The sequence below is a fragment of the Salvelinus alpinus genome, chromosome 23 (assembly GCF_045679555.1).
Source record: "Salvelinus alpinus chromosome 23, SLU_Salpinus.1, whole genome shotgun sequence".
Taxonomy (NCBI): domain Eukaryota; kingdom Metazoa; phylum Chordata; class Actinopteri; order Salmoniformes; family Salmonidae; genus Salvelinus; species Salvelinus alpinus.
In genome coordinates this window covers 15306522-15327111 of record NC_092108.1, presented here as the reverse complement: position 1 = coordinate 15327111, position 20590 = coordinate 15306522, and the positions used below count along the sequence as shown (strand labels likewise).

General features: G+C 42.3%; 1 protein-coding gene across 3 annotated transcripts; it reads right to left on the bottom strand.

Moving 5' to 3' along the window:
* Positions 1-5611: 5611 nt before the first annotated feature.
* pias4b (protein inhibitor of activated STAT, 4b) lies at positions 5612-20189 on the bottom strand. Of its 3 annotated transcripts, XM_071361143.1 has the most exons (14): positions 19498-20189; positions 18223-18423; positions 17726-18059; positions 17376-17460; positions 16742-16783; positions 16479-16569; positions 16286-16387; positions 16046-16151; positions 15840-15913; positions 13645-13805; positions 9904-10040; positions 9610-9719; positions 5898-6038; positions 5612-5748 (listed from the first exon to the last, which is right to left on the bottom strand). In XM_071361143.1, exons 1-13 carry the CDS (start codon positions 19522-19524, stop codon positions 6027-6029), a joined length of 1482 nt encoding a protein of 493 aa, XP_071217244.1. In that variant the 5' UTR covers positions 19525-20189; the 3' UTR covers positions 5612-5748; positions 5898-6026. The 3 variants fall into 3 exon arrangements, with proteins under 3 accessions (XP_071217244.1, XP_071217242.1, XP_071217245.1); XM_071361141.1 differs by lacking the exons at positions 5612-5748; positions 5898-6038 and having other exon boundaries at positions 8746-9719; XM_071361144.1 differs by lacking the exons at positions 5612-5748; positions 5898-6038; positions 9904-10040 and having other exon boundaries at positions 9620-9719.
* Between the last annotated feature and the right edge of the window lie 401 nt (positions 20190-20590).

Below are 20590 nucleotides of genomic sequence, written 5' to 3'. Positions count from 1 at the left end.
GGGTCTGAATACTTTCCGAAGGAGTGGACTCAAAACACTGCATTAAAAGTCCCTTTTTTCTTCAAGTGGCAGGTGAGCCTGTGCTGTTCCATTATTGGGATGTTTTTCAGGTCATAATGGATAGTGGTCAACTCCTTTGATGAGCAGAAGCTAAAAGAAAAGTGAAAAAAAGGGATTATACTTTGAGGATAATATTAATCTCTTTTGGAGTGGAGGTCATAATCACATGACAATGATAAGTACACATTTCTGTCTGCCTAAGTTACTATTTTTTGGGCCTGCTACTGTACTGTGCTTGGGTGTGCGTGACTCTTTTCTTTCCAAAATCACATGGCACATGACTTTACCGTTCATGACATAACCACTGACAACTATGACAACCATGGTACCATGGTACTAATACACTAATAAGTTAGTACCATGGTTCAATGTCGCATTCACAAGACAGCTGTTGAAGCACAATGTAAATGCACTCATCTATTTTATGACCTACCATCTGATAGGCTTGACTTGGCTGTTGCCAGGGAAAATCACCACTAAAAATGACATCACCATAGTCTCCAGGCCGTGCCGAGTTCAACGAGATGCCCCGCTTGACCGTAGCTTGCTCGGTCTGAGCGCAGCTACAGTGACAAGAAGATGACCCTTGACCTACATTTCAAGTCTTTTGCTTTTGGGAGACAGAGAGAGAACTGTTAAGGTTTAGAAGCACAATTTGACCTCAGGAACGTTCCTAAGGTCTCTGTGCAAGCCTAACCTTGACCGTGTGGCATTAACCCTTAACAGTTAAAAGAAGGTGTTTACATCAAACAGTTTACAATGACATCTCACCCCATAGGAACACATTGCCTGCACACATGTAACTGCTGTGAACTGCAGATTGTTCCACAAATTAGGGCCAAAAAACCCAAAACGCAGGTTTTCCCAAATCTGAAGAAATTGAAGGGATCTCTAGTGTTATCCATTCCTGAGAATGGGTTTGGTAACTTGCGATTCTTAACTTAATTAATGAAGTTACATATGAAGGGAGTTTCTGTAAGATTCCTTTGTAAATAAATAAAAGAGAACGCAGCTCTCTTCTTACAGACAGAGAGGTCCATCCTACATTTTTATACAGACTGCAATGAGTCCTAAAATTGTCCCCCGTGATAAAACGTATTACAGAATGGTAGACTGCGTCCAAGGGTTTCAAAACAGGTTGTCTCATGCATGTAAACAATATCACCAACATCCAATACAGGGAGAAGCGTTGTTTGAACAATCTTTCTCCGAATTTCAATACTGAGGCATGATTTATTTTGATATAAAAAAACTCTTGGATCTTAGCTTCTTAGTCAGATTTTCTATATTTACTAAGGACAACTTGTCATCAATCCAGACACCCAGGTATTTATATGCAGGTCCTCAGGGTCAACATTTCGTGACCCAGAGAACAGCATGAGCTTGGTTTTACTTGTATTTAACACTAATTTAAGATCTGTAAGTGATTTCTGAATTTAATCAAAGTCATGCTGAAGTTAACGAATGGCCTGCTGCACTGAGGTGGCACAGGACCACAAAACTGTGTCATCTACATAGAGATGAATGTTACAACTATTAAGTGTTTCCTATGTCATTAACATACAAGGTGAACAATAATGCACCCAAAATCGAACCGAGGAACACCTTTTTGAATCTCAAGAAATTCAGATTTAACCTTTGTCAAGATGGCCTGAGTGCTGTCAGTAAGATAATTCTGAAACCTTAAACAGGCTGTATATCCCAGGCCTATTTTTGATAACTTCTTCAGCAAAACAGAATGATCAACAATGTCGAACGGCTTTGACAGGTCAATAAACAAGGCAGCACAGCTCTTTTTAGCATCCAAGGCATTGACAAGATCATCAACAACTAGCGTGGTTGCTGTGGTAGTACTATGCCCAGGCCTAAACCTTGATTGGTTTATATTAAAAATACAATTATCAGATAAAAAGGAATGAAGATGTACATTAACCAAGGATTCAAGAATCTTAGCTAAAGAAGGTAGTCTTGAAATGGGGCGATAGTTGTCAAGATCATTTGTATCCCCACCCTTATGGAGTGGCAGAACATACAGTTGAAGTCGGATGTTTACATACACAGGTTGGAGTCTTTAAAACAAGTTTTTCAACCACTCCACAAATTTCTTGTTAACAAACTATAGTTTTGGCAAGTCGGTTAGGACATCTACTTTGTGCATGACACAAGTAATTTATCCAACAATAGTTTACAGATTATTTCACTTATAATTCACTGTATCACAATTCCAGTGGGTCAGAAGTTTACATACACTTAGTTGACTGTGTCTTTAAACAGCTTGGAAAATTCCAGAAAATGATGGCTTTAAAAGCTTCTGATAGGCTAATTGACATCATTTGAGTCAATTGGAGGTGTACCTGTGGATGTATTTCAAGGCCTACCTTCAAACTCAGTGCCTCTTTGCTTGACATCATGGGAAATTCAAAAGAAATCAGCCAAGACCTCAGAAAACAAATTGTAGACTTCCACAAGTCTGGTTCATTCTTGGGAGCAATTTCCAAACGCCTGAAGGTACCACGTTCATCTATACAAACAATAGTACACAAGTATAAACACCATGGGACCACGCAGCCGTCATACCGCTCAGGAAGGAGACGCGTTCTGTCTCCTAGAGATTAACGTACTCTGGTGCAAAAAGTGCAAATCAATCCCAGAACAACAGCAAAGGACCTTGTGAAGGTGCTGTAGGAAATGGTTACAAAAGTATCTATATCCATAGTAAAATGAGTCCTATATCGACATAACCTGAAAGGCCACTCAGCAAGGAAGAAGCCACTGCTCCAAAACCACCATAAAAAAGACAGACTACGTTTGCAACTGCACATGGGGACAAAGATCATACTTTTTGGAGAAATGTCCTCTAGTCTGATGAAACAAAAAGAGAACAGTTTGGCCATAATGACCATCGTTATGTTTGGAGGAAAAAGGGGGAGGCTTGCAAGCCGAAGAACACCATCCCAACCGTGAAGCACGGGGGTGACAGCATCATGTTGTGGGGGTGCTTTGCTGCAGGAGGAACTGGTGCACTTCACAAAATAGATGGCATAATGAGGAATGATGTGGATATATATGTGGACATATTGAAGCAACATCAAGACATCAGTCAGGAAGTTAAAGCTTGGTCACAAATGGGTCTTCCAAATGGACAATGACCCCAAGCAAACTATTTTCACCCAGGTGAATTCCGTCTTCCACAACGTAGCCAGGCCTATTCAAGGAAGGAGTCAAAATTGTCGACGAAGGACATGCCCAAGTCCTTGGTCAGACGCATTAATTAACAACTGGTGGAAAACAAAGACGGCTAAAACACTCAGTCCCACAACGGTGAGGAGATACAGTTGAAGTCAGAAGTTTATATACACCTTAGCCAAATACATTTAAACTCAGTTATTCACAATTCCTGACATTTAATCCTAGTAAAAATTCCCTGTCTTAGGTCAGTTAGGATCACCACTTTATTTTAAGACTGTGAAATGTCAGAATAATAGTAGAGAGAATGATTTATGTCAGCTTTTATTTCTTTCATCACATTCCCAGTGGGTCAGAAGTTCACATACTAATTGAGTGTATTTGGTAGCATTGCCTTTAAATTGTTTAACTTGGGTCAAACATTTCAGGTAGCCTTCCACAAGCTTCCCACAATAAGTTGGGTGCATTTTGACCATTCCTCCTGACAGAGCTGGTGTAATTGAGTCAGGTTTGTAGGCCTCCTTGCTCACACATGCTTTTTCAGTTCTTCCCAGAAATGTTCTATAGGATTGAGGTCAGGACTTTGTGATGGCCACTCCAATACCTTGACTTTGTTGTCCTTAAGCCATTTTGCCACAACTTTAGAAGTATGCTTGGGGTCATTGTCCATTTGGAAGACCCATTTGCGACCAAGCTTTAACTTCCTGACTGATGTCTTGAGATGTTTCTTCAATATATCCACATGTATATCCACATCATTCCTCATGAAGCCATCTATTTTGTGAAGTTCACCAGTCCCTCTTGCAGCAAAGCACCCGCACAACATGATGTTGCCACCCCCGTAATTTACGGTTGGGATGGTATTCGTCGGCTTGCAAGCCTCCCCCTTTTTCATCCATACATAACGATGGTCATTATGGCCAAGCAGTTCTATTTTCGTTTAATCAGACCAGAGGACATTTCTCCAAAAAGTACTATCTTTGTCCCCATGTGCAGTTGCAAACCGTAGTCTGGCTTTTTTATGGTGGTTTTGGAGCAGTGGCTTCTTCCATGCTGAGCGGCCTTCAGGTTATGTCAATATGGGCTTCATTTTACTGTGGATATAGATACTTTTGTACCCGTTTCCTCCAGCATCTTCACAAGGTCCTTTGCTGTTGTTCTGGGATTGATTTTCTGGGATTGATTAGCACTTTTCGCACCAAAGTATGTTCATCTCTAGGAGACAGAAGGTGTCTCCTTCCTGAGCGGTATGACGGCTGCATGGTCCCATGGTGTTTATACTTGTGTACTATTGTTTGTACAGATGAACATGGTACCTTCAGGCATTTGGAAATTGCTCCCAGGGATGAACCAGACTTGTGGAGGTCTACAATTTATTTTCCTGAGGTCTTGGCTGATCTCTTTTGATTTTCCCATGATGTCAAGCAAAGAGGCACTGAGTTTGAAGGTAGGCCTTGAAATACATCCACAGGTACACCTCCAATTGACTCAAATGATGTCAATTACCCTATCAGAAGCTTCTAAAGCCATGACATCATTTTCTGAAATTTTCCAAGCTGTTTAAAGGCACAGTCAACTTAGTGTATGTAAACTTCTGACCCACTGGAATTGTGATACAGTGAATTATAAGTGAAATAATCTATAAACAATTGTTGGAAAAATTACTTGTCAAGTACAAAGTAGATGTCCTAAACGACTTGCCAAAACTATAGTTTGTTAACAATACATTTGTGGAGTGGTTGAAACACAGGTTGGAGTTATTAAAACAGGTTTATGTAAACTTCTGACTGCAGCTCTCAATCAGTGCAACCTGTTGAAGATAGCATAGGGCTAAAGCGTACCATTTTATCTGATAGGACAAGCTACAATTTAGCGTTCTGTCACATGCAAGAAATCAAAGATTTTAAATTGGCTTATGTTCACCAGTATGGCTCCCATAACTTATAAATGCCTCATGAGCTAAGTTGAACCGTCTCATCTCATCAGAGCCCAAAATATAAGCTTGTTTTACTCCTTGGTTTGTAAACAATGTAATTGTAAACATTGTATAGCCTCAAAACATGGTGAAAACTATAATTTTGTTGAGTCATGGTTTACCGAAACAGCTTTGTTGCAGGGTGGGCGCTTTTACTGCAGATTGCCCCTTTAAATCTAAAATAGGAAGTGATATTTCTAAATTTCTTAGTAGATTAACACAATATAGTTATATGGTTGAACTCCTATTTTAAAGGGATAGGAAGGGTTGGCTGTGCATTTGGCCAATGACAAGCGTTCCACATTTAACCCACCCACTTGTGAAAATCTAAATATCAAGTCATTTTTTGGTTTATATGCAACAACAAAAAAGGAATTAAAAAAACAAACAAGCAATTAACATTTTTATTCAGCTTGATGGTTCCGGGTGGCATTGATTGATCCGTTTCCCATTTGTCAGATTTTTTTCTTCATGTATTTTGGGTACAACCAGTAGCTTAAATAGTTGCATGTAGCTTGACTCCCCTCCTGAAAAAAAAAATTATAACTTGAAATCACACTTATGGTTAATGGCCTACTGAGTACTTCGAACATGTCCTTCGTGTACAACATGAAGTGTGTAGGCTACACCAGGGCTGCGTTTCAAACACATCAAAGACACACCCTCCTCCACTTACCCTCGCCTTATGCCCTTGGGGGAATCCCCACAGCCATCTTTGCCATCGGTCCAAACAATTAGCCAAGCAAGGGAAGTTGGCAACGTAAGACCCTCAGCCCTCCCTCTGAGTTTGCGTGTACACCTCTGTTCACTCCGGGGCCTGAAAACGCCCCACACATCAATTTGTGATGATTGTACATCCGCTAAGAAAAGTCAGCCAAAACTTTAAATCAACATCAATATGGAGAAGTCAACATACAAGTGTAAATAAAAATGGATGTAAATAAGTTAGAAAATGTGCTACTAATGCACGAAGGCAAACGCGTATCATAAAAGTAATTATGTTTGGTTAGCTTTTGGAAACGTTAGCTAGCACATACAACTTTCCCTAACATCACACTTATACACTAATTTTCGATGTACCTGATATCGTCAGATGGATAGCAATCGATGTCTGCGGATGAGTTGTCTTCTAGCCAAGATATGAAATTATAATTGACTGTAGCGCATATAAAGCACACTGCTACCGGTGGTTCCATGATGACTGAGAATACAACCATGGGGCGAACGAGTGACACATTTAAAATGAACTATTTATTCCGTTGCCCCTGCCCTGTAAGTGTCAACTCATCATAGGTCATAATGCCGGTGTCTACTTAATTTGAGGGTTGAGGGTGTGTCTTTTACGTGTTTGGAATGCAGCCCAGACAAAGTAATTCAGTGCTGATCAAAGCGCCTGCGGAGCACCGAGCTACGTAAAAAGAAATCCCGCACATGCGCAGGAATCTCAATTTTTTGCCACCGCAAATCGAGTTAGTGAAAAAAAAGATCATAATTGTACTGCCTGTGTAAAGCCACAGTGGTAAAGTCTCCAAATTTCAACAGAATTCCATGATGTATCCTGAAGTACTTATCAACCTAGGCCAGGGGTTCTCCAACAGAAGTTTACCCATTTTAACCGTTTACCCATTTACCCGCCATCGATAAAAGACAGTACTGTGCAGCCGTCTTCATCGACCTGTCCAAGGCTTTCGACTCTGTCAATCACCATATTCTTATCGGCAGACTCAGTAGCCTCGGTTTTTCTGATGACTGCCTTGCCTGGTTCACCAACTACTTTGCAGACAGAGTTCATTGTGTCAAATCGGAGGGCATGTTGTCTGGTCCTCTGGCAGTCTCTATGGGGGTACCACAGGGTTCAATTCTCGGGCCGACTCTTTCTCTGTATATATCAATGATGTTGCTCTTGCTGCGGGCGATTCCCTGATCCACCTCTACGCAGACGACACCATTCTGTATACTTCTGGCCCTTCCTTGGACACTGTGCTATCTAACCTCCAAACGAGCTTCAATGCCATACAACACTCCTTCCGTGGCCTCCAACTGCTCTTAAACGCTAGTAAAACCAAATGCATGCTTTTCAACCGTTTGCTGCCTGCCTGCACCCGCACGCCCGACTAGCATCACCACCCTGGAAGGTTCCGACCTAGAATATGTGGACATCTATAAATACCTAGGTGTCTGGCTAGACTGTAAACTCTCCTTCCAGACTCATATTAAACATCTCCAATCCAAAATCAAATCTAGAATCGGCTTTCTATTTCGCAACAAAGCCTCCTTCACTCACGCCGCCAAACTTACCCTAGTAAAACTGACTATCCTACCGATCCTCGACTTCGGCGATGTCATCTACAAAATAGCTTCCAATACTCAGCAAACTAGATCCAGTTTATCATAGTGCCATCCGTTTTGTTACTAAAACACCTTAAACCACCCATAACTGCGACCTGTATGCTCTAGTCGGGTGGCCCTCGCTACATATTCGTCGCCAGACCCACTGGCTCCAGGTCATCTATAAGTCTATGCCAGGTAAAGCTCCGCCTTATCTCAGTTCACGATAACAGCACGCGCTCCAGCAGGTATATCTCACTGATCATCCCCAAAGCCAACACCTCATTTGGCCGCCTTTCCTTCCAGTTCTCTGCTGCCTGTGACTGGAACGAATTGCAAAAAAATAAATAATAATAATTTTTTTTTTTTTTAAATAAATTTAAAAAAATAGAATTACAAAAATTACAACAAAAAAATAATCGCTGAAGTTGGAGACTTATTTCCCTCACCAACTTTAAACATCTGCTATCTGAGCAGCTAACCGATCGCTGCAGCTGTACATAGTCTACCTACCTACCTCATCCCCATACTGTTTTTATTTATTTACTTTTCTGCTCTTTTGCACACGATCATCTGATGATTTATCACTCGTGTTAATCTGCTAAATTGTAATTATTCGCTCCTATGGCCTATTTATTGCCTACCTCCTCATGCCTTTTGCACACAATGTATATAGACTCTTTTTCCTACTGTGTTATTGACTTGTTTATTGTTTACTCCATGTGTAACTCTGTGTTGTTGTCTGTTCACACTGCTATGCTTTATCTTGGCCAGGTCGCAGTTGTAAATGAGAACTTGTTCTCAACTAGCCTACCTGGTTAAATAAAGGTGAAATAAAAATGTCATTTTACACTAAATTAAATATTGATTTTATTATACCTACACAACATGTGTTAGGGTAACATTTTTATTACTATTTCTGTCTTTCCTATGCACCCGCAATAACAATCATATTTTGCCATCAATATGCAAATATAGCCTTTGCCCGTCTCACTAGCCTACAGCAGTGGTAGTCATTGCCTAGCATATTGGCAGCTCGCCCAGGGGGTCCTCGCCCAGGAGTCCTCGCCCAGGAGTCCTCGCCCAGGGGGTCCTTTTCCATTAAAGTTTGAGAACTCCTGATCTAGGCCTATCCATCTACCAATTTTATTCTTATTATACTCCTCCACAATATCTTGAACTTGACTCAAAACATGTTTTAGGAGGGTGAAACAATCATTTTTATTAGAAATTGGTATTACAAAAAAGCATTAAATACATTAACATGAGTACATTTACATGCACAATAATTAGATATTAAACGGATTATGACGTAGGCAATGTATGGAAATAGTCATGTAAAAACATTACTCTGCTCATCTTAAAAATGGCTTCAGGTCAAAATTGAAGTAAGCTTACACCGAATAAAACACCTGATTTTTAGAGCAATCTTCGGAATTATTAGGACTTGTAAACAATTTAATTGGCATTCCAGCAACGCATCTGATCTGTGCATGTGCCAGCACCAGTAGCGCAACCCTTCCTCTAATGCGCGAGTGAAGTCAGTTCGGAAAAAATTTATCTTAGAAATAGTTTTCACATACACACTTTATACTGTATGTCCGAACCTCAGCATCAAATAGGCTTCACAAAAAACATGGTTACTGTGGTTACCCGATTTCAGATGTGTCAATCTACACAGGATTATTAGGGAAATCATTCTTCTTGCAAAGCATGTAGGCCTAAACGTTTTAAAACAAACTATTATATCAAATCTAGCTATCCCCAATAATCGTAGTATTGTGTGCATGTAACCATGCTCAATAATTGTGAGTTAAGTTTCTAGACTCTTGGGACTGCTCAGTAACCATTGCCTCTTAGGCAATTTTTTTTTCTTCTGACCACTGGACCTGAAAGGTCGGTGTCCAGGTTAACTGTAAACAAACATACACATTTTACCTCTGCGCCGACATGTGTTGTACTGTTAATCTCTGTGATGGATTTATCATTGATGACCATACAGAACCTTGAGCAACTTCATGAAACCCGTTCCTGTCGGGGAGGTCATCGTTATGGCGCACCTTTGTGACCTCATCAGCCTCGTCCTCGGATGACTCCTGCGTAAGGTCCACAGTGACGACTTCCTTTGACACGGCTCTGGTGGTTGCAGTCACACTAGCACTACAGGCCTCTGTTGGAGAGAGATGAGGGTGAAAGCACTGCTAACCCACGCCCATATTCTGAATTGAGATCCAAGCGCTAACTCAAATTTCCTCCTAAGTGTCCCTTTCACATCGGTGACTGATTGATGCAAAACCGAGTTGAGACAGCTATTATCGCAACTCTGAATCTGTGATCTCTGTTCATAGTCTCACCCATCTTCTCCAACGGTGCGAATGGCTGTGTTGTCCTGCTCACGCCATCTATAACAAACCTCCAAGAGCCGTCAGCCAGGTATTCTACCTCTGTATTGTCCTGAAAGCCCTCCAACGCCAGGATCACTGTCAGTAGCCTGCATATACAGGTAAAGTCGGGAGTTTACATACACTTAGGTTAGAGTCATTAAAAATAGTTTTTCAACCACTCCACAAATTTCTTGTTAACAAACTATAGTTTTGGCAAGTCGGTTAGGACATCTACTTTGTGCATGACAAGTAATTTTTCCAACAATTGTTTGCAGACAGATTATTTCACTATCACAATGGGTCAGAAGTTTACCTACAGTCGTGGCCAAAGGTTTTGAGAATGACACAAATATTAATTTTCACAAAGTTTGCTGCTTCAGTGTCTTTAGATATTTTTGTCAGATGTTACTATGGAATACTGAAGTATAATTACAAGCATTTCATAAGTGTCAAAGGATTTTATTGACAATTACATGAAGTTGATGCAAAGAGTCAATATTTGCAGTGTTGACCCTTCTTTTTCAAGACCTCTGCAATCCGCCCTGGCATGCTGTCAATTAACTTCTGGGCCACATCCTGACTGATGGTAGCCCATTCTTGCATAATCAATGCTTGGAGTTTGTCAGAATTTGTAGGTTTTTGTTTGTCCACCCGCCTCTTGAGGATTGACCACAAGTTCTCAATGGGATTAAGGTCTGGAGTTTCCTGGCCATGGACCCAAATTATCGACGTTTGGTTCCCCGAGCCACTTAGTTATCACTTTTGCCTTATGGCAAGGTGCTCCATCATACTGGAAAAGGCATTGTTCATCACCAAACTGTTCCTCGATGGTTGGGAGAAGTTGCTCTCGGAGGATTTGTTGGTACCATTCTTTATTCATGGCTGTGTTCTTAGGCAAAATTGTGAGTGAGCCCACTCCCTTGGCTGAGAAGCAACCCCACACATGAATGGTCTCAGGATGCTTTACTGTTGGCATGACACAGGACTGATGGTAGCGCTCACCTTGTCTTCTCCGGACAAGCTTTTTTCGGGATGCCCCAAACAATTTGAAAGGGGATTCAGAGAAAATGACTTTACCGCAGTCCTCAGCAGTCCAATCCCTGTACCTTTTGCAGATAGTCTGTCCCTGATGTTTTTCCTGGATAGAAGTGGCTTCTTTGCTGTCCTTCTTGACACCAGGCCATCCTCCAAAAGTCTTCGGCTCACTGCGCGTGCAGATGCACTCACACCTGCCTGCTGCCATTCCTGAGCAAGCTCTGTACTGGTGGTGCCCCGATCCCGCAGCTGAATCAACTTTAGGAGACCGTCCTGGCGCTCGCTGGACTTTCTTGGGCGCCCTGAAGCCTTCTTCACAACAATTGAACCTCTCTCCTTGAAGTTCTTGATGATCCGATAAATGGTTGATTTAGGTGCAATCTTACTGGCAGCAATATCCTTGCCTGTGAAGCCCTTTTTGTGCAAAGCAATGATGACGGCACGTGTTTCCTTGCAGGTAACCATGGATGACAGAGGAAGAACAATGATTCCAAGCACCACCCTCCTTTTGAAGCTTCCAGTCTGTTACTCAAACTCAATCAGCATGACAGAGTGATCTCCAGCCTTGTCAACACTCACACCTGTGTTAACGAGAGAATCACTGACATGATGTCAGCTGGTCCTTTTGTGGCAGGGCTGAACTGCAGTGGAAATGTTTTTGGGGGATTCAGTTCATTTGCATGGCAAAGAGGGACTTTGCAATTAATTGCAATTCATCTGATCACTCTTCATAACATTCTGGAGTATATGCAAATTGCCATCATGCAAACTGAGGCAGCAGGCTTTGTGAAAATTAATATTTGTGTCATTCTCAAAACTTTTGGCCACGACTGTACACTAAGTTGATTGTGCCTTTAAACAGCTTGGAAATTGTAAAAAATGTAATGACTTTAGAAGCTTCGGTTAGGCTAATTGACATAATGAATCAATTGGAGGTGTACCTGTAGATGTATTTCAAGGCCTAACTTCAAACTCAGTGCCTCTTTGCTTGACATCATGGTAAATCTAAAGAAAATCAGCCGACCTCAGAAATAAAATTGTAGACCTCCACAAGTCTGGTTCATCCTAAGGAGAAATTCCCAACGCCTATAGGTACCACGTTCATCTGTACAAACAATAGTATGCAGGTATAAAACCATGGGACCACGCAGCCGCCATACCGCTCAGGAAGGAGACGAGTTGTGTCTCTTAGAGATTAACGTACTTTGGTGCGAAAAGTGCAAATCAATGGGGACAAAGATCGTACTGTTTGGAGAAATGTCCTCTCGTCTTATGAAACAAAAATTGAACTGTTTGGCCAAAATGACCATCATAAGGTTTGGAGGAAAAAGGGGGAGGCTTGCAAGCCAAAGAACACCATCCCAACCGTAAATTACAGGGGTGGCAACATCATGTTGTGCGGGTGCTTTGCTGCAAGAGAGACTGGTGAACTTCACAAAATAGATGGCTTCATGAGGAATGGTGTGGATATATATGTGGATATATTGAAGCAACATCTCAAGACATCAGTCAGGAAGTTAAAGCTTGGTCACAAATGGGTCTTCCAAATGGATAATGACCCCAAGCATACTTCCAAAGTTGTGGCAAAATGGCTTAAGGACAACAAAGTCAAGGTATTGGAGTGGCCATCACAAAGCCCTGACCTCAAATCCTATAGAAAATGTGTGGCCAGAACTGAAAAAGTGTGCACGAGCAAGGAGGCCTACAAACCTGACTCGGTTTCACCAGCTCTGTCAGGAGGAATGGGCCAAAATTCACCCAATTTATTTTCGGAAGCTTGTGGAAGGCTACCCGAAACATTTGACCCAATTTAAACAATTTAAAGGCAATGCTACCAAATACTAATTGAGTGTATGTAAACTTCTGACCCACTGGGCATGTGATGAAAGAAATTAAAGCTGAAATAATTCTCTCTACTATTATTCTGACATTTCACATTCTCAAAAGAAAGTGGTGATCCTGACTGACCTAAGACAGGGAATTCTTACTGGGATTAAATGTCAGGAATTTTGAAAAACTGAGTTTAAATGTATTTTGCTAAGGTGTATGAAAACTTCCGACCTCAACTGTAGCAGAACACCACACTTCATTATCATAAATGTAGGTGATGCCGACTTTTGGCCAAGTCTCCGTTCACAAGAGTATCTACAGGCCATTATAATACAGTGTACCACAACTGGCGGCGGATTTGCATCCTACAATTTGACAGATTTCTACATTTTAGGCTCAAAAGAAGCACGTTTTCCGTGACCGTGGGAAGGCAACTATAGATTTCACTGTTTTGTATGAAAGGGAGGGAGCTGCAGAATAGCGGTGGGGCTGGGATTTGTACTCAAACTGGAGTGGTGTATACCGCTATGTGCATCCTTAAAAATTGTGGGTAACATGGGTTCATGGTCGGCCTATAAAATATTTTAATTTAACATGGAAACCAACAAGTGCCATGGACCCGTGGAAAATTGGCATTGCATTGAGTTTAGTTAATCATATCCAATAATTGACTGTCTGTGGGTGCAGCTAGTGAGAGGCACATACAGTTTACTTTGTTCTGTCAATACAATAATAATGCTATGATAATGAAACCACAGATTACATCAATCACCATAGAGACCAGATAGTCATACAGAGATGCCAAAGGGCAGGGTGCCGGTATTTAAATATATGATACACAATTACCCATCGATAGTTAGCTGGCTGTACGGAACTGGCTCGTGACACACTGGGCAGGTCCAGGTGGGCCTCTTCTCATTCATCTGCAGGTAGAGCGTCCCGTCGAAGCACTGGAGGTGTGCACACTTACGCCCCCTGCAGGGCACTGACAGACGCATCTTCCCCAGCTTGTAGACAGAGGAGAACAGAGGTGTATTCATTCTACCAAACAGTTGCAAAACTAAAACAAAAGTTTATATTGGACAAATGTAGGTAGGTTTCGTTTGCTTCTGTTTAAGAAACGTTTTGCAACAGAATCGGCGGAATGAATACACCCCTGGGCAGAACTTTGTGGAACCTTCAGATAGAAATACGGTGTGTAGAACACACATACCTCTGACACGAACAATAAACAACCATGTCAGCTCTATTCATGACATTTCTATCTGCAGTGTTCCACAACTTTTGCCTATAGAATGTGGCTCATGGTTGAAGATGACCCTGAACACCGATGTACTGCACGATCAGATGAACCAACCCCAAACCAAACACTAATCTTGTGCAGGATCAGATTATCCAACTCCAATCTACTGCAAAATCAGATTATCCAACCCCAACACCAATCTACTGCAGGATCAGATTATCCAACCCCAAAACCAATATACTGCAGGATCAGATTATCCAATCCCAACACCAATCTACTGCAGGATCAGATTATCCAACCCCAACACCAATCTACTGCATGATCAGAGGATCCAACACCAATACCAATCTACTGCATGATCAGATGATCCAACCCCAACACCAATCTACTGCAGGATCAGATGATCCAACCCCAACACCAATCTTGTGCAGGATCAGATTATCCAACACCAATCTACTGCAGGATCAGATTATCCAACACCAACACCAATCTACTGCAGGATCAGATGATCCAACACCAACACCAATCTACTGCAGGATCAGATGATCCAACCCCAATCTACTGCAGGATCAGATGATCCAACCCCAATCTACTGCAGGATCAGATGATCCAACCCCAATCTACTGCAGGATCAGATGATCCAACCCCAATCTACTGCAGGATCAGATGATCCAACCCCAATCTACTGCAGGATCAGATGATCCAACCCCAATCTACTGCAGGATCAGATGATCCAACACCAATCTACTGCAGGATCAGATGATCCAACCCCAATCTACTGCAGGATCAGATGATCCAACACCTATCTACTGCAAAATCAGATTATCCAACCCCAATCTACTGCAGGATCAGATGATCCAACACCTATCTACTGCAAAATCAGATTATCCAACCCCAATCTACTGCAGGATCAGATGATCCAACACCTATCTACTGCAAAATCAGATTATCCAACCCCAATCTACTGCAGGATCAGATGATCCAACACCTATCTACTGCAAAATCCGATTATCCAACCCCAACACCAATCTACTGCAGGATCAGATTATCTAACCCCAACCCCAATCTACTGCAGGATCAGATTATCCAACCCAACACCAATCTACTGCAGGATCAGATTCTCCAACCACAACACCAATCTACTGCAGGATCAGATTCTCCAACACCAATCTACTGCAGGATCAGATGATCCAACCCCAATCTACTGCAGGATCAGATGATCCAACACCAATCTACTGCAAAATCAGATGATCCAACCCCAATCTACTGCAGGATCAGATTATCCAACCCCAACACCAATCTACTGCAGGATCAGATTATCCAACCCCAATCTACTGCAGGATCAGATGATCCAACACCAATCTACTGCAGGATCAGATGATCCAACACCAATCTACTGCAAAATCAGATTATCCAACCCCAACACCAATCTACTGCAGGATCAGATGATCCAACCCTAAAACCAATCTACTGCAGGATCAGATTATCCAACCCCAAGCCTAACCTTGACCATTAGATCAGTGTTTCGTAATTCTGTTCCTAGGTACCCAAAGGGGTGCACATTTTTGTTTTTGCCCTAGCACTACACACCTGATTCCACGAATCAAAGGCTTGATGATAAATTGATTAGTGAATAAAGACAAAAAGTGCACCCCTTTGTCTATAGATCGATACATTTAATGCATTAAATGGATTGGACAGTCATAATCAACTTCCTGTCAGTCAGTTCAATTTATGTTTCAGTCTGCTGAAGGAATTGTTGCCCTTTGCAGCTGAGGGATAAGTGGCTAACTCTTACCGGACATATAAGGGACACTTGTAGTCCTGTTGTGGTCACCTCACATTCTGGGTCGAAACGCAGCTTCTCCTGGACTACAAATACCAGAGAGCATCAACTCAAGCTGGGTGCTAATACACAATATGTCAGTGGTCTTTTTGCACTGTATTTGTGTGCAATAAAGGCAAAAATAGTGTGTGCGCTTCTGTGTGTGTTGCCATACTCACTGCGCTGTCTGCAGAATGTCAGACTCTCCACTGATTGGCTCTTCAGTTGACTGAGGAGGTCTGAGGGGGACAGCACCTTCACCAGGTACACAGCCACAGAGTACCTCTACATAAACACACACACGCTAGATCTTGCCTAGGCATTTTCAAGACAACACTCCTTATGCATAGAATACAGAATTGAAAACAAAATCCTTAAAATAATAATGAAAGTAAAGATTAAAAGGGAAGACTACTTACTTTGCAACATCTCTTCCACCAGACATATAAATGAAATGAGGGGAGGAGGCCGGGAGAAACTGCTGGGGTTATGTTGATGGGTGTACAGTGTCTGTGAAGTTCCTGTCCCAGCGCATCGGAAGGACAGTGAAGAATGATTGGTGAAGAGACCACAACATTCTCAGTTCAACATTTAACAGCTTTTGGTGCTTACCGGTAAGGGTATGCATTTCTGATTAACTTTGATGGACAGGCATGGTGGGTATTGATCCTCCTCGTACCCAAGACTCTCTGTGAAGCAGAATCTGAAAGAGGTCAGAGGTCAGGCAGCCAGCCTTTGGCATAACGGACAGAAGTGGCGACATCATTAGAACTGATGAGCAGGTACATAAGCTCTTGGTTAGTGGTTAGAGAATGTCGTACTCCAGTCCTTTCTAGTGATGACCAGCAGGCTCCTACAGGCTCCATCCTACTCACCTGAGAACCACCTGGACACTCTGCACACCTGGTCGCAGCGCCCTGTGGATACATACACAGATCTCAGAATGAATGTGCTGGTAGTAGTTTTGTAAACATAAACAATATTATGGTGAGTTTGAGTGAATTCTGTGGGTGCATTCGTAAATTCCCTCTGGCTATCTACTCTCGTCTGAGTGTGCCAGAGCTCAGGATAACTGATTCATTTATGAACACTCTATACTCGTTGAATATTGCCGTGTCAGTAAACTTTGGTAAAAAAGCGTAATTAAATTGTGGCCAGCAGCACAGTTACAGTGACCAACGCTCTGGATAACCTGAAAACAGCCTAACCAGCTCTGCTAGGGTGAGAAAAATGGTCAGAGTCAGATGTTCTCTCATTTGTGTCTGGAAGAAGCAAGCAAGCGAGCCAACTTTAGTCAGGTAGCTTGGGTGCTTGACTGCCGTTGTCAGAACGCACGAATCAACCCTACTCCTCGGCCAGAGTGTACAGTGTGCGCTCAGAAAGCAAAACGCTCGGAATTTATGAACAGACAATCTGACAAAGTTCTGAATTTACGAATGTCCAGAGTGCACCGTGGCACTCCAGAGTGAATTTACAAATGCACCCTGTGTAGTAAGAAAATGTGCTGACTTGCAGTTTCTGTTCTGCTCCACTTGCTTTGGCGTCAGCATGAGGATGAACTCCTGGTTTTGCATGTCGGAAAAGAAAGAGCCCACTGGATGGACACAGGGAGAATCTCAATTGCATACTCCTCGCCTCCATCGCAAAACACATTGGATGTGAAAAAGTCTCGGACTTTCTCAAAACCCATTGGAGAAGGCGAGGAATGAGGCGAGGAGTATGCAATTTAGATTCTCCCACAGACAACATCAGTGGGAGAAGAGAAACTGTCATGTCAAACAATCACAAACCTCAATCCAGCCCCAAGATTAAGAGATAAATATTCAAGTTTCACTAAGGAAACAATAAGGTCAACCTACCCAGTTGTGTGGGGGGTAGGACTGTCCCCAGGGCTTGGTAAAAGGGAAGGGGTACCATCTGGAACAACCTGGGGTCGTGTGTCAGATTGTTTATGTGCTGTGTGGGGTCGTGTGTCAGATTGCTTATGTGCTGTGTGGGGTCGTGTGTCAGATTGCTTATGTGCTGTGTGGGGTCGTGTGTCAGATTGCTTATGTGCTGTGTGGGGTCGTGTGTCAGATTGCTTATGTGCTGTGTGGGGTTGTGTGTCAGATTGTTTATGTGCTGTGTGGGGTTGTGTGATGGCTCCTCCGCCGGCGCCACGGTCTGCTCCTCCTGGTGGCTTCCACGAGTCGTCTAGTTGGCATGAGATTGTCAGAAAATATCAAATCATTACACTGCCAGCAACACAATTTTGAGACAGGCAGACTATAAACAGCAGTATTCCCGTTTCTCCTAAGGTGAGAGAAAAACAGGAATTCCTGATCTATATTGGGGGAAAATTCCATGTCTGACTCACCGGTCTGCTGCCAGGAACTATCTGGTCGGAGTAGCGTTCCTGGTAGAGCTGGCGGACGACTGTGAGCAGGTGGGGATTGCACTGGGTCTGTATAACCCCCACAGCCCTCACCAGCAGATTGGACTTCAGACCACTCTTGGTCTGGCCCATGGCAGCCATTAGAGAACGTAGCTCTGTGACACGGAGATGCGCCAACAACCTCTACAGGAGAGACAGAGGCACTAAATGAAACTGATTCTACTGATTGCAAGGTGACTCTTAAACGAACACTGCAGAACAGCGCACCAAATTGTATTCTATTAACGTCAGTATCACAGCAGGGTGTGTTTGTTGACTAGTTGTCAATCAAGCAGCCAAATGCCTTGTTCAAAATTAGTTAGAACTCAGAAACACCAACTTCTGAGTGTTCAAGACAACTGTGGGAACTCCCCCATCAAAAAATTATAAAAATAAGGAGCTTAGACTGGGAAAAATCGTTTAACGGTCATCTAACTCGGAATTCCAAGTGGGGAACTCAGGCCTCTTGCCACATTCACGTGGTAGTCGGAACTAGGAAACTCTGAAATGTGACTTGCTAACCCCACTTCATACTAATCTAAATAATTTTCACGTGTTTCCACGACCGTAGTCTGATTAATCAGGCTGTAATACACAATTAATTGATATATACAGCCTGAAAATCCCCAAATCGTGTAAATGTTTCTTACAAGTCAGAATGTTGAATACAATTACATTTAAAATGTACTCTACACGTCTGTGGGTTTTGTCCTTCTGCTGCTCTAAATTTAAGTCCATATGTAGGCATATGGTTATGTTTGGCTGAGAACTCATTTTACATTCGATATTCGGATTTCAATAAAAAAATTAAGGTGTGGATTGTTCTCCATCCTCCCTTGATTCAGAATATACTATTTCCATTGTCTAGGCATGCTTGGTTCAATAGATATTAACGAGAGAATCCAATATAAAACGAATTTTACCTTGTTACCTAACCATATACCTACATCTCTCTAAAAAGTCTGGTAAATAATACTTTCCTGTGGATATTTTGTCTCAAATTTTAATCAGCAGAAGGACAAACCGCACAGACAACCTGTATAGGAAGTTTACATTTAATTTAATCATTCTGGCTTGTAAGGAACATTTACACAATTTTGCACACGTCTCGGGCTGTATATACCGAATTAAGTGTATTACAGCCTGATTAATCAGACTACCATGAGCACTGCTTGTTTATCTAGAGCATTTATTGACTGAATGCCAAATGTTACTTACAATTGCTTCTGCTATGTCCCCAGCCATTTGAAATTACTTTAAGATTAGAAGAGTGACACCGACAGATCAGAAAAATGAACGGTAAATCAACACATCAGGTGCACTTGATTGATTGGCTCGCCATGTGTGTCAAGGTCGGTCGAGATGTTGGTTGTGTTCCCCTGCTCAGAAGTTGCTTGCATCAACCATCCAGGTGTTGTAAGATCTGGCTGGCGTCAGCAACGCCTGGGCAGATAACGTGGCGGAGTCCTCGCGATGCGGGCTGCATTCTGCTGCAGAAGTTGCATGCATCAACCATGATGTGCAGTTGACTCGAGAGCCATGATTCGTTTCTCAGAGTGACTCGTTTATTTTAGTCGTTCGTTTGACCTGCTGGCATACAATGGATGAAGCACGAGTTTCCGACTTGTAATTCCGAGTTGGATGACCGTTAAAAATGATTTTTCAAATCGAGCTCGTTTTTTCACCGAGTTCACAGTTGTCTTGAACGCACTGAAGTCGGGGGTCGGGGGTCGGAGATATCCTATGCCGCGTTCTCCGACTTCCGACACCAGAGCGTTCAAGACAACTGAGAAGTCGGGGGAAAAAACGAGCTGCGACTGAGAAATCGTTTTGAACGGTCATCCAACTCGGAATTCCAGCTCGGGAATTTAGGCCTCTTTCCAGTGCTCCGACTGTCCGACCTGAAAATCACTGACGTCATGATTTGACCTCGTATTTGTCCGAGTTCCCAGTTGTCGTGAAAGCACCACTAGTTCCGAGTTCCCGAGATGTGAATATGAATGTAATTATTAATATGTATGAATATGAATGTATTGTTTATATTTTGAAATAATTATGGGCATGACTAATATACTTCACTATAAATTGTCAAACGCGTAGCCTAGTGTTTAGAGCGTTGGGCCGGTAACCAAAAGGTTGCTGGATCGAATCCCCGAGCTGACAAGGTAAACATTTGTCGTTTTTAAATGTAACCTTTATTTGAACTAGGCAAGTCAGTTAAGAACAAATTCTTATTTACAATGACGGTCTACCGTCAAGGCAGTTAACCCACTGTTCCCCGGTAGGCCGTCATTGTAAATAAGAATTTGTT

Excerpts from the sequence above, each read along its gene's own strand:
- pias4b (XM_071361141.1), bottom strand. The coding sequence starts at position 19,524 with ATGGCTGGGGACATAGCAGAAGCAATT. Across the intron at positions 16,152-16,285 it reads GGTGGAAGAGATGTTGCAAA|AGGTACTCTGTGGCTGTGTA; the intron begins GTAAGTAGTCTT and ends GTGTTTATGTAG. Across the intron at positions 13,806-15,839 it reads AAGTGTCCCTTATATGTCCG|CTGGGGAAGATGCGTCTGTC; the intron begins GTAAGAGTTAGC and ends TCTGTCTACAAG.